A 14,331-nucleotide genomic window follows, 5' to 3' on the forward strand; every position below is an offset into this window, starting at 1 on the left:
ACTGATATCTATGTACTTAGCTATCTATGTACTTCATCTTCAACCTCAGACATATAACTGAATCACAGGTCATGCCCCAAGTGCAATTATTTCTCTTTTGAATCATAATTGTAAGGGTATTGTCTTGATTCTGTGCATCATCAGCCTAACTGCTTACAGAAGAATGATTTCCCTGGAATCTGTAGAAATGGCTTTATAGATTTATGTTGTTCAATATGTAAATTCACAAGCATCTAGGTTTTGAACAGTTTTTGACCGTTAGTAAATGTATCTATTCTAAATTTGTATTGTTGTGTACATGATTTTTAGCACTCAGTATTCTTAATTATCAACCACTAGTCTTACGTATTTCATTAAGGCTGGACCTGTAATCTATTTCAGTATCAATCAATATAATATTTTCCCTTTGTTTAGAAAAGGACATTTCATCCTAACTTATGTAAGGCATCTTTTATCTACAAAAAACAAGTTTTCTATAGGACATACTGTGTTGTCATTGCTGAGCGGAATGTTTTATACTCTTGCTAAATGAAGAGCTAGCTATCCATGTATCTCTACCAGGAATATATAATGAAAATAGAAGAGTAACCCTGAGAACAGAACAATCTACAGAGAACACTACATAATAAACATCCTACTTGAACATACATGATGATAGAAGAACACACATTAACTAGACAGAGAAACAAAAAAGTATAAAGTTAACAGCTCAGTCAGGCAAACTGAAGTGGACTAGTTTCTTGGTCAGGAGGTAGCCCGTGTTAGTGCTAATGCATTTTGCATTAGTGTGTTGTTGATAAAATCTTGAGGCCTGACATCAGAGTTAATTACAGAAATCTACATGATTCTATCTCACCTGCATGTTTTACACAGGAGCAATGACATCCACAGCAAATAAGACTCTTATCTGTGAAAGTTTATTACAGAAGGTCTGCTTAGCATATGAGATGGCTGACTGCTGACTGAAAATGACAAATGTTTCCTGAAGACTCCTGATCAATTTAAATTTCTTTGAGTCTTGATCAGCATTTTACAAAAACAAAAGGTATTCAGACAATACCAAAGAATGCACAACCAATCAAAAAGTAGATTTTAGTTGTTCCCATTTGGAAAATTATTCAGATACATCCAAGAGAGTTGAACTTTTTAATTGCTTAGATAGGGGGATGAGGAATATCATCATTACCTTGTGAAGGATTGATATGAAGTAATCCTGTCTGAAACTTAAAAGATGGAGTAATATACTCAAAGATTTACTAACTAAAGTGCCATTCAGTAATCAATAAATCAGTCAACTTCTGTTATTCATGGAAAAGGCTATATCAATTCAGAATACTAATTATGGCTTGAAAAGTCCATTATATTAAGGCTTATGAAATTAAACAAAATAAAATACAACCTGTCAGACTTATAAAGTTTAGAAAGCCACCATTTCTCTATCAGTTGCCACCAATCTTTGAGTGTTGCAGGTGTAGATTAATGGTAGTCAGAACCTAATCAGTGTTGAGTGATTAGGAGCCTTTCAGAATGTGCAAAACTTCAAAAGTGATGTATTGCAGAAGGGCTCAGTATAATGCCAGCAGGGTCTCAGGTTTAACTAGACTTTTGAAGTTGAATGACAGGTTTCAGAGTAGCACCCGTGTTAATCTGTATCCGCAAAAAGAACAGGAGTACTTGTGGCACCTTAGAGACTAACAAATTTATTTGAGCATAAGCTTTTGTGGGCTACAGTTCATGTTCTCTATATGTGTATATATATATATATCTCCTCACTATACGTTCCATTCTATGCATCCGATGAAGTGGGCTGTAGCCCTCAAAAGCTTATGCTCAAATAAATTTGTTAGTCTCTGAGATGCTGCAAGTACTCCTGTTCTTGTTAAGTTGAATGTATTTTTGCTTTATAAAAATAATACCCAGTTCTTTTACAAAACTTTTCATCCATAGATCTCAAATTTTGAAAGGCATTTAGGTGCCTAAAGATACAGGTAGACACTAGTGGGATTTGAATATGCACTTTTGGAAATCCCACTAACCACCTACCTGCATCTTTAGGCACCTAAATACCTTTCAAAATCTGGCCCAAAGTGCATTACAGAGTTAGCAGGTGGGAACATGAGGCACAGAGAAGTGAAGTGATTTTCCCCAAGTCACGTAGCAGGCCAGTGGCAGAGCCAGGAATAGAACCGAGGTCTCCTTCTATTAGGCAACACTGCCTCCTTAGTAGCAAATAGTACTTGGGTTTCTGTAATATTTACTAGTTTACACTTGTATGGGCTCATTCATATTTTGAAAGAAGAAAAGAAGTTGTTTTTGCCAGACTTAGTCTTCCATCATGAATCATGACAGAAGGAAGTATAATTGTCTGTGATAGTGCATGGGCTCCATTGCCAGTGATATGCTGGCCACATCCAGATTTATATTTCTTCAACAGGTATGTCCAACACTATCACAGTGCCTGCCAGAGAGCAGCAGCTGGATGAGGACCAGCTGGCAATATGGGAGGGGAAGAAGCTTTTGAGGTGCTCTGAAGGGTTGGAGCCATGTTTTCTTGTGTTTGTACAATGACTAACAAAATGGGTCCCCAGTCCTGACTGGAGCCTCTGAATATTACTACAGTAGAAAAGCCAGAACCTCCAGTGCAGGTGTAATCTTGCCATAAAGCTTGTTTAACTGGCCCAGAGATCCTTCAGTGGGATGGCACCAATGTAGGGGTGCTTACGCCATGCACCCTCTATGCTGCCCATGTAGCAGGGACATGAGAATGGGGAAGGGGGTATCATCAGGATGCCCTATGTCACATTAACCCACAGCTGCATTTTTGGCCTCTTCTGATATTACCTAATTTAAATTCAAACTGTTTAAACACAGCAGAGAGGGAGCTGCCTACCCAGAACAGCAGTACATTGGGGAGTGCAAAGATAAGCTTTAAAGTACCATAAAAGCATTTATAAATTGGGTAATTATTCTTATGCCTGGTTTACAGATGGGGAAAGTAAGGCCCAAAGTCATTAAGTGATTCATCCAAGATAACAAAACAAGCCACTGTTGGAATTAGGATTAAAATCCATTTTGCTTGTTTGCTAGGTCCATGCCCTTCTACACAAATTTGGAAAAGAAAAGGTCTTAGAGTTCTTATGTGGAGAAAACTATCGCTCTTAGAAAGCCTGTCCAGGTCTGTCTTTCATATGACACTAATGTGATTAGTTTTTCCTGTTGCCAAGTGATATTACTGTCTACATCTCAGTTATAGCTAGGCAGGCATGCAGCTTGGGAGTGATGTCAAAGCTCATTCCAGTCAGGATAGAACATGTATGGATGCCAGGTCTCTCTGTTCAGGAGATTTGCATAGCAGTTCCCATGGTGCTCTCTGTACATATTTACCAAGCACTATTGCTTAGATTTGGCTTCTAAACAAGAATATGAGTTTAGCTTATCAATCGTATAGAACCTATTTCCAAGCTTGGAGTGCCCAAGCTCATCTAGCCTTAGCTTTATTTGGTTTGGGATATTTCTTTGTTTAAATTGCCCACCTTTTGCATTGCTGAAGTACCTCAAGGTCTTTTTGCAATTGTTAGGAGGTATATTTTCGCTCTCTATAAACTGTGTGTGTGTATATATATTAGATCTTGATATACATAAAAACTAACCCTAGTTTATAAAAAACCTTGTTGCTCTTTACAGATTTGAAACACATTAGCCTTATTTTTGTCTGTTCTTCAACTATTTCAGTCTTCTGTTAAAGTTTAATTTGCATTATCATGCTTTTTAGTCTCCAAGGATGGGAGTCCACTGAGATAATTAATTGTAATTTTTATTGTCAAAGATATACATCTCAGTGAATGGTGACAGGATGGATGAAAATTTATGATTTTTAAAAAAAAAAAATCTGATGTTAAATACATTTTTCTTTTAAAAAATACACCTATTTAAAATTAATTGTGAGATTATGACAACCTATCTTAAATCACAAACTTAGTATAATGGATTAAAATAATTTACATTAAAAATATACAAGTAGAACATTTTCTGCCAAATTGCTAAAGAAAGTCCAACACGATGGAAGTTGTTCGCTAAGCACCTGGAAGCAAAATTTGTTGATGTGCTATACAGCAGTAGCAGGTTCAGAGAGAATATTTTCTTAATTTCAATGTATTCAACTAGTTCAATTCAATTACTAGTTCATTCAAAGTTTAGAAACTAACTGGGTGTTGAAAAGCAGGAAAGCTTGTTTTCGTCTTCTAATATATGAATAAAAATGGGGTGTGTGAGGATGAGAGCTACCAGTTCTACAGTTTTGAAGGACATGGTGACCAGAAACAATTAGTTCAATTCACTAACCATTTCCTTTATTTAATAAATCATAGAATCATAGAACTGGAAAGGACCTTCAGACGACATCTAGTCCAGTACCTTGCACTCAAGACAGGACTAAGAATTATCTAGACCCGAGGTGGGCAAACATCTGGCCTGCGGGACCATCCTCCCCAGCCCTTGAGCTCTCGGCCAGGGAGGCTAGCCCCCAGCCCCTCCCGTGCTGTTCCCCCTCCCCTGCAGCTACGCCGCCACACAGGCAGTGCTCTGGGTATCGGAGTGGCGTGCTCCTGCCGAGCAGAGCAGCAGCGTGTCTGGCTCCAGCCAAGCGGCGCAGGAGCCAGACATGATGCTCTGAGTGGCATGGTAAGGAGGCCGGGGGGTTGGATAAGGGGAGGGAGGTCCCAGGGGACGGTCAGGGGACAGGGAGCAGCGAGGGTTGGATAAGAGGCAGGGAGCAGGTGGCGGTTGGATGGGGCAGAGGTTCTGGGGGGGCGGTCAGGGGATGGGGAATGTGGGGGGTTGGATAGGCATGGGGTCCCAGGGGGCCTGTCAGGGGGTGAGGGTGTGGATAGGGATCAGGGTAGTCAGGGGACTGGGAAGAGGGGGGTTGGATATGGGGTGGGGTCCCAGGGCGGTTAGGGGCAGAGGTTCCCAGGAGGGGGCAGTTAGGGGACAAAGAGCAGCAGGGGGTTGGATCGGCTGGGAGTTCTGAGGGGGCAGTCACGGGGCAAGAAGTGGGAGGGGGTGGATAAGGGATGGGGGCCAGGCTGTTTGGGGAGGCACAGCCTTTCCTACCTGGCCCTCCATACAGTTTTGCAACCCCGTGTGGCCCTCCAGCCAAAAAGTTTGCCCACCTCTGATCTAGACCATCCCTGACAGGTGTTTGTCCAACCTGCTCTTAAAAATCCCCAGCCTCCCTAGGCAATTTATTCCAGTGCTTAACCACTCTGACAGTTAAGAAGTTTTTCCTAATGTCCAACCTAAAATCAGTTAATTTTAACTGCAAAACATGTTTTGATAAACTTACATAAGAAAAAAAGTATCTATCATGTTTAAAGTAGTTTTATTTAACAAGTAAAAATGCAATTTTTAAATGCTGCTTCATGCATTTTTAATTGAATTCCAATTTCCATCCAAATGCAAGATGACACAAATCACAAGTAAAAAATTATCATCTATTTAAAAAGTCATTCACTATTTTCTAACAATTAAAAAAAACAGAATCTGAATAATTGTATGTCAAGCTTTATAATTTCTTAAATAAAAATATATGGATATAGCGTGTCATCCTCATTAACAAAAAGATGTATCAATTTTTACTAAACAGTGAGAACCAACCTTTCTTTAGGAAAATAAGAAATACAAATACAAAACACAATTAAAATAGATTATTTAAATCAAGAGTTTCTGCTTGCTCATTTAAATCACTTTGATTTAAATCAATTCACCTTGGTGGATGGATGTTTGGTTTGGAGTTATGTCATATTTTGTACTTTTTTCTTTCCTTTTATTAATTGGCTTTTAGTTTGGGAGATTTGCCTCCATCTTTGAAAGGATTGTCCATGGAATGACAGGGCAGTAGTATGAGAAGTAGAGTGCAAAACCACCCTATATGGGTTACTAATGCCTTAGAACTTGGAGCTGCAGTAGAATAATGCTTAGTCTGGTCATGTGCTAGAATGGACCTGAGTGGTTACTCACCTATATGTTTCTTCAGAATTATAGATATGTGCTTATTATTCTTCTCAAATACCACCTGGACACTTCCTAGTGTCCCTTACATGCATTCTGGAATGCAGAAGTATTTAGTCTTCTCTGCATATTCCAGGAGCTCTTCAGACCTAGACGTGGAATAGGAGTTATCACTAGCTGAATCATTTGGTTATGGCCAACTCACTAATCCTTGGATGCATCATGGTATACATTGTCCATCATCTGCTCTGGCATACAATATGATTGATGTCCAGTTTGCTGGTATTTCAGTCAGATTGATCTGGTGTTAAACTGGAATGTTTCAGCTTGATAACTTCTGCAGAATTTCCATCCACAAATTCTTCCACAACTTCCTTAAACTTTTCCTGCTCTATCTGATACAGATGATGCAGCTGTTTTTTGTCCACATTCCAGCTGAGAAATACATCACTCATGGAAGGGGGAGGTGAAATGAAGTGAAAAATAAACTGTGCTTAATTTTTGAGTGAATATCTAATATATAACACACTAAAAACAGCTAAAATACATATATACATTATTACTTTTCCATTATGTAGGTAATTGCTGTAGTTGCCATAGGAACGTTGCATGATTATGAATGGGAGGGGAAGGAATTCATTGCAACCCTTGAGATATTAGAGAAGTTTTAGGAACATCCATGCCCTCCTCTTCTCTGAAGGAGCTCGAAACTGGTTGCCTCAGCTTCAGTATTTCTTGAGAAGATCTTTCTGGAATGTCTTTCAGAACTTCACCCTCCCTTGTTTGTATAGCTTATATAGAAAACCTCTTCTCTACAAGATCGTAATTCTTGTGGCTCTCTTCCATTTGACTGATGCTTTGGATGTAGGGAGAGAGACTTGAAACCAAGGTCCTGGTCACTTCTAGTAATTAAAGATCTACAATTTCTTGCAAGAGGAGAGGTGTGTGCCCTGAGGTCCAGGTGAAATTCTAGTTGGGTAATTGCATTTGGCCTACAAAAAGCTTCCCCGGTAGTCTCAGTTGGATAACATTTTTTTACTTCCTGTTCTAAGATGATGTTTAGAGTTGCTGCTATGCACTGTCACCAATTTAATTGTAGAGGTAGATGCATTTTATTAACGGATGAATGGATTTCTGTGTTTATAGAGAAAAATCCTGCATGTTCCATTCAAGGCACTGAACTACCTCTGTGAGTAAAGCAAATAGGATTTGGCCCATAAGTTGTAAATCAGTGTGCAAGACTTTTTCTTCTAAGCACAGTTACATACAAATAGCTCAATATAAAATATTCCCTGCTGTAAAATAGGGGTTAACTGTATTGGGGATATCATTGGCTACTGCAGGAAAAATTTACAACTATGAACTTAGGTCTTGAGAGACACAAGATGGATGAGGTAATTATCGGTTATTGGATCACCTTGTGTGGGTGGAAGGGTCAGTCTTTCAACCTTCACAGAGCTCCTCCATAGACCTGAGGAAGAGCTCTGTGAAGCTTGAAAGCTTGTCCCCTTCACCAACAGAAGGTGGTCCAATGAAAGATATTACCTCACTCACCTTGTGTGTCTCATATCCTGGGACCAACGTGGCTACAAAAACATTGCAAACAGCTTAGGTCTTGATGTATAAATAATGCAGAAAATCATTTTAAACAAATTTGCTTGTGTGTTCTTACACACTGAGATAAATATCACATGCATCTACAGTTAATAATTACAGATCTTTAAATGAACATATAAATTTTTCATTAAAGCTTTTAATTCAGTATTAATGGTAGATCAAGTTTTGAACTGTATGTAATATCTTGACATCTCTTTTAAATATAGTTTTGCCAGAAATTTTGCTATAACTAAAGGTTTTTGTCAGCTTCCCCCGACTTTCAGAATCTGGAAAGTTAGACAATTGCTCTTAGTTCTGTCAAATACAATTCTAATTAAAATTTAGTATCTAAACTATGGATTTGTGTTTTGACTACTGATTTTGCTACTGAAAAGCATCAATAATGGATATTCCTAGTAGCAGTCCAAATTATTCATAATTTGCGTTGACTTTGTAGCTAAACAATATGTTCAGTCTATTCCTCTGCAGATTTTGGCTTACTGCTATTATTATGTTTAAGATTGTCATGGGGTCATAATGTGTTGTCAAGAAGCAGATGAGAAGTTTTCAAATGAGCCAAATTCTAAACAATCAAGCACTATTACGTTGAGACATCCGCAACAGGAATGGGCAATCAGAAATGGAAGACACTGAAACTGAAGCTTCTCTGAGACGAACGATATAAGGAGGAAAATAAGAAATATTTTGGAGTAGTTTTCATCCACCATGCTGTAACTGTATTTTGAAATGTAGGGTTAATGCCTCATTCTCTCTGTAGTGGGTGTTCCAATGATCGCTTTTTTTTTTTTATTTCAGCCAATTGGAGCTAGTGACTATTTGGAAATATCTAAGAATTTTGACACAGTCTTTGTTCGTAACATACCACTACTTACCGTAGCAAAAAGGACCCAAGCTCGCCGCTTCATTACTCTTATTGATACATTTTATGATCATAAGGTGAGAACTAAGTGTTTCAGTTATGCATGTGTTATAATGTTATTTGGCTATTTTATAAATTAATCCTGTCTTCCATCAGGTAACAAGTAAGACCATCTTATTTTAGATAACATTGTCAGCTATAGTAGAATCTCACATTTAGTTCAGTCACATGCATAGTTGGCACACACAAAAATGGCAGTTGCTCTGCATTTTTTGGCAAAGACTTAACAACAGAGGTAATATATTACTGAGATGAATAATTCTACAAAATTTGCTATGACCATGTCCAGTCAAGACTCACTGGGTGTCTTTACAATAATTCAAATACACAATAAATGTTGCAACATTCATTTTAAAAAATCAAGTCAAATAGACTGCTATCACCTGTTATCACTTGTAGTGCACAATTGTTTGCTCACCCATCCAGGACAGAGCTCCGTGGGGGCTGACCCCAGAGCCCACACAGAACCCCAGTGAAGCTATTGGGGCTCCATGCTGGTGGAGGGGTCTGCTCACAGGCAGCTCAGTGCAGGACCGGAGCTTTATTTTTCCACTAGGTTCAGTAATTGTCCAGGGGTCTCCCAGGCATTAGCGTGAACTAGCAGGGTCCTGCTCTATTTTAATTTCTTCCTTTACCCTTAGTAAGAGTGGCTTGGGTATTGAGAGAGGAAAGAGGTCACTTAAATTTTTCATATTTAAATAGGAAGTAATGACCATGTCCAGAAAATTGTCTATGACTATTTAATAATGTTAAATATTATTCTTTGAAGACCTACTCCTATAAGACTCTCACTCTTGGGTTTGTGCTTCTTGGCACAATGCCACAAAACTGCCAGCTAATTCCAGGATTGAGAATCCTATGCGATGTCTTCAAAAAAGCAGAATTTCAGGCAATTAGTTTTCCTTTATTTTAATTTTTCAAAAACGTAACTTACTTTGGCTTTTTTCCATATCTGAAATGTACATATTTTTCCTTATTAAAGGTACCTTCTCTTTAGAGTAAAATCTGGCCATTTCTAGACATTTGTAATCTATCAAATTTTTTTTTAAAGTGAAAAATTATTATTAACGATTTGTAAACTGTGAGCTTAGCATAATACAACCATGTTTTAAAACAAACATCATTTCAGAATCCTTTCCTATAAAGTCCTCAATTCAGGAAAGCAAATAAGCACTTGTTTTAAGTCCCACGGATTTCAATGGGACTTAAGCATGTGCTTAAATTTAGGTATCTCCTTATTTGTCCTTCCTGAATAGGGATGTTTTACTGAATCAGGATATAAACAATTAAATGGGTGGTCTCATTCTAGTAACTAAAGAATGTGCCACTGAGTATTCTGGAGCTAAACTCATGCTAGATTTTAATCTGGAAGGCACCATTGGCATGTTAGCACAGCCAGTCAGGACTAATAATGAAGAGAATATTAAAGTGTTAATATATTTGTTAAAATGTGATATTAATTTTAGAAGAAACATTGATTGTAGATTTTAAATCAGGTTGCAGAACTGCTAATGGAATAGTAATGATAAATGCACCACTTAACTTGGATTTACAAAGGTTTCAATCATGGGGGAAGCAAAATCAGCACTATTAAAACAACAAAAAAGGCATTTCATATTTAAGCTGATCATTTTAAAAGAGTAATGAAAATATTAAGTTCCATCCTGTGTGTGATTATATATGCACACACTTAAATATGTATGCAATCAGGAAATATCAGTTGAGATATCAGTCTTTTTCAAGATGATCATAAAGGCCCTGATTCACCAAGAAACTTAAGTACCTGCCTAACTTTAAGCACATGAGTAGTCTTACTGAAGTCAGTTGGACTACTCTTGTGATTAAAGTTAGGAACCTGCTTAAATACCATGCTGAACTGGGACTAAATGCAGTGTCTTAGAAAATATGTATCCATGTATGGCATATGAATAAAAAGTCTGCACACTGTTATTCAGAAAAAGACCTGGTTAATTAAAGTTAATATCATTATTTATTTACTGGTCTCTCACAAGAGACTACATAATAAATCCACATAGCTGCAGTACTAGTGTGTGGGTGAAACTTCTGAAAGATACTTGGAAAAACAAACTGAAGTACTTTTAAGCTTTTTCCATAAAAGATGTGTGTAAAACACAAGCAATGGTGCCAATACACATTTCCCTCTATTTCAGGTACGTATTATTTGTTCTGCATTGACACCTCTCCAAAACTTGTTTCTGCTAGAACATCATGACAGTAGCCTGGAGGAAAGCAGAATACTGATGGATGATTTGGGGTTGAGCCAGGTGAGTGATACCAACATCATCTCCTTTTGTTACAAAAGAGCATAATTGGCTTTGGTCTGAAATCATGGCACCATTGCAGGAGAAAGAATGAAGTAAACATTTAACAGATGGCTTGCTGCTGTGTAGTAGAATCCATGCAGCACAGCTGTTACTTTTATCATTACATATTTTACTGTACCTGTATGGTCAAGGAATAGTTCAATAGATATGGATCCATTTTGCATAAATCTATGAATCATTTTATATCTTAATATTCTATGTATTTACTCAACAATTTATGAAAATACTGACCCAAGCTTCACTCTGATGTAATTTCAGTGAGTTCAGTGGAGTTGCACCAGGCATCAGTTTAGCTCACGTTTAACAAGTGGAAATGACAAATAAATTGTCAGTTGTATCTCTTTGTAGAGATGCAGGGCTACCTTACAAATCTGTCCACTGGATCCTGGTCTGAGTGGCTCCTAATAAGTTTGTTTGGTACAAGGGAATCTACGTAGTTGTTTTATTACAATTGCTAATAACTTTTAAAATAATTTTTACTAGATCGCTCCATAAAGGGCATTTTTCTGCAATTTTTGCATTTTTTGGATGACTCGAATGAAGCTTTTGGCCACGTGCATTACTGTGTACACAATGCAAGCAATACTGGCCCCCAAAAGTATTGCTTGTCTTCTGATTTGTTTAAATTCATCCAAGGTTTCGGATTACTTAACATTTGTTATAATTTATTATTTAATTTTAAGGAAAGAATAAAACCGTATTTTACCAGTGATGGGTAATCAGCCATTAAACTGTAACAACTGTATATTAAAACAATCAAGAAAATGTAGCTCTGTATTGAGTCAGTCAACAAAAAAGTGGAAGTAGGCGCCAACATCATCATTTTCCTTTTAGCCCACATATATTGCTTAGTCATATTTCAACAGAGAATTGAGTAGCTAAAACAGGGATTTCCTTTAACATTACTTTGAGGGTTTTTACATTTTATTTACCTTTTGGTACCCTATACTGTCCACTGTCTTGTGTTATTTAGCTCTCTAAAGCATTCAGAGGTATAGTTTGGATGGGATGGTGATCAAAATAGATCTGTGCCTCACAGTTCTGTGTTGTTTTTTATATATCAATCTAGGATTCAGCTGGAAGACTTTCCATGTTTACAGGAGAGGAGGAAATATTTGCATTTCAACGAACTATCTCACGACTTACAGAAATGCAGACTGAACAGTATTGGAAAGATGGGGACAGAAGCAAGAAATAATTGTAGCTCAAAGATGAACAAAACCTCTCAGGACACAAAAAAAGTATATAAAGAAAAAAGATTCTAATAGAATTGGAAGCATTTTTAATATAAATGAATTGATTATTATTGCACTTGTCCTCTGGACCATAACTTTCCTTCTGCAATGTTTACATTTAAAATTTAAGAGCTTAGTAAGTTGTGGTTTTGGTTTTGTTAGGTTTCTTTGACACCTCCAGCTTGTGGATCTGTTATTATGCCTTTTATATTTCAGTTTTTTTTCTCTAGTACAGCATGACTTCAGTATTCAACATGGTTAACTGGGTCCAGCAGCGGCTCCAGGCACCAGCACTCCAAGCGCGTGCCTGGGGCAGCAAGTCGCAAGGGGTGCCCTTCCGGTCCCTGTGAGGGCGGCAGTCAGGCAGCCTTCGGTGGCTTGCCTGCAGGAGGTCCGCCAGTACCCGCAGATTCAGTGGCAATTTGGCGGTGGGTACACTGAAGCCACGGAACTGGTGGACCTCCCGCAGGCAAGCCGCCAAATCCGCAGGACAGGGAACCTCCCGCAGGCAAGTCGCCGAAGGCAGCCAGCCTGCCGTGCTTGGGGTGGCAAAAAAGCTAGAGCGTCCCCTGACTGGGTCAAGATCCTTCTTAGGCTGCAGCACAAGTCAACCATATAGGCAGGGGTCATAGTAAATAGGGGCTGCACATCTTAGTTTTGTATGCAGTATTTTTGTCATATTTATGACAGCTTGCACAAAAGAAAGATCAAAGCCACACAAATCAAATTTACTTGTATTTTATACTCTGCTCCCTCTAGAGTCAGTCTGTAAGATTCTAGAACTCCTGTGTCCTATCTTTTTATTTTCCTAACTCTTACTAGGAGCCATCTGCTGAACTTCAAATTTCTTCTCTTTTACTGAAAGGATACGCATCATTCTCTGATAGTTTCCTGAGGTACGTATACTTGATCATAAGCTGGTTCGTTTATAAACCGACCCCCCCCCCAAGATGGATAAGTAAAAATGAAAAATGTTTATAACCCGTTCATAAGCCGACCCTATAATTCATGAGGTCAGCAAACTTTGGCTCCCCGGCTATCAAGATAAGCCCCTGGGGTCCGAGATGGTGTGTTACCTCAAGCAGCCACAGGCATGGAGATAAACCTAAGTAAACAAAGTGACAGAGTGTCCCGGCTTGCCAGCTGCTTACCCTGACAGCAACTGGTGGGGAAATTTTTTGAGGGAGAGAAGCTGGGAGTCAGGGGAGTAACCACTGTGACCACCCCCCACATGACCCCACCCCTTGCCCAGGACCTCCACACTCTCCCCTTCCCGTCTCTTTCCACCTTATCTGGAGAGGATGTCTCTGGGCAGTGCAGCCTGCATGTTCCAGCAAGCTGGGCCGGGTGGCACAGCTGCGGCATGCTCCAGCAGTGCAGCCACAGCCTGCTCTGGGGGGCAGGGCCAAGCGGCACAGCTGCAGCCTGCCAGCCCCGGAGCTGCAGCTGCTTTGGAGGTTGGGGGGAGAGCAGCGTGGCCAGAAGCGGAGAGACTCTGGCCCTGCCTCTTCCTTTCTGGCTCTGCTGGCTGTGCTGCCTCTCCTTGCTCTCTCTGTTGCGGGGAGGGGCTGTGTCCCACCTCTCCCTCTCTATACCCGTTCATAAGCCGACCCCCTTCTCTGGTGCTTCCCTTTTTTACTAAAAAAAAAAAAAAAATTGGCTTATGAACGAGTATATACGGTATTGCCTGCTGTCATTCTAATGAGGCTGCTGCTTCATCTTACAGCCTGAAAACCAAGGGCCTGATCCTGGGGACGGGATGAGCCTTAGCAGGAGGTGAGGGTGCTTGTCACCTTAGAGGGGCGAGGTCCAAGTAAAGAAAGGTGATAAAAAAAAAGAAACTATGCAAGGGAGAGAGTAAAATGTAATAGAAAAGGGAAAACTAATACTTTTTGAAGACTTTCCATCAAAGCACAAGAAAGAAGAGTCCATCTCTACTGCCAGCTGGGTGTTCCTGCCAGAAGGGGGGAAGTGGGGATGGGACTCCATGGACCCTTGGTACTTTCCAGCCTGAAAGATCTAAGGCCTGGGCCCCACTACAGTTTCTATTCTGTTTCTATTAACACCCGTGTACTGGCCAGCGTCGACTTGGGCATGACTTGGTCACACTCTATAGTACAATTGAGTCGCGAGACAAGATTACAGTTAGAACTCTGCAAATCCATGGGTATCCGCTTTATATCCATGGACCATTTCTGCGGAGAGC

General features: G+C 39.4%; 1 protein-coding gene across 3 annotated transcripts in view; it reads left to right on the forward strand.

Moving 5' to 3' along the window:
* AFG1L (AFG1 like ATPase) overlaps positions 1 to 14,331 on the forward strand; it is a 167,465-nt gene that overhangs the window by 133,350 nt on the left and 19,784 nt on the right. For 2 of the 3 annotated variants that reach the window (XM_030556069.1, XM_030556070.1), the window contains 4 exons: positions 8,422 to 8,562; positions 10,717 to 10,830; positions 11,960 to 12,131; positions 12,948 to 13,287. In XM_030556069.1, the coding sequence (XP_030411929.1) occupies positions 8,422 to 8,562; positions 10,717 to 10,830; positions 11,960 to 12,088 (384 nt within the window). In that variant the 3' untranslated portion in view covers positions 12,089 to 12,131; positions 12,948 to 13,287. Of the gene's footprint in view, positions 1 to 8,421; positions 8,563 to 10,716; positions 10,831 to 11,959; positions 12,132 to 12,947; positions 13,288 to 14,331 lie in introns of those variants that run through there. The other variant, XR_003999557.1, reaches the window with a different exon arrangement.

This window comes from Gopherus evgoodei, chromosome 3 (assembly GCF_007399415.2).
Source record: "Gopherus evgoodei ecotype Sinaloan lineage chromosome 3, rGopEvg1_v1.p, whole genome shotgun sequence".
Classification (NCBI taxonomy): domain Eukaryota; kingdom Metazoa; phylum Chordata; order Testudines; family Testudinidae; genus Gopherus; species Gopherus evgoodei.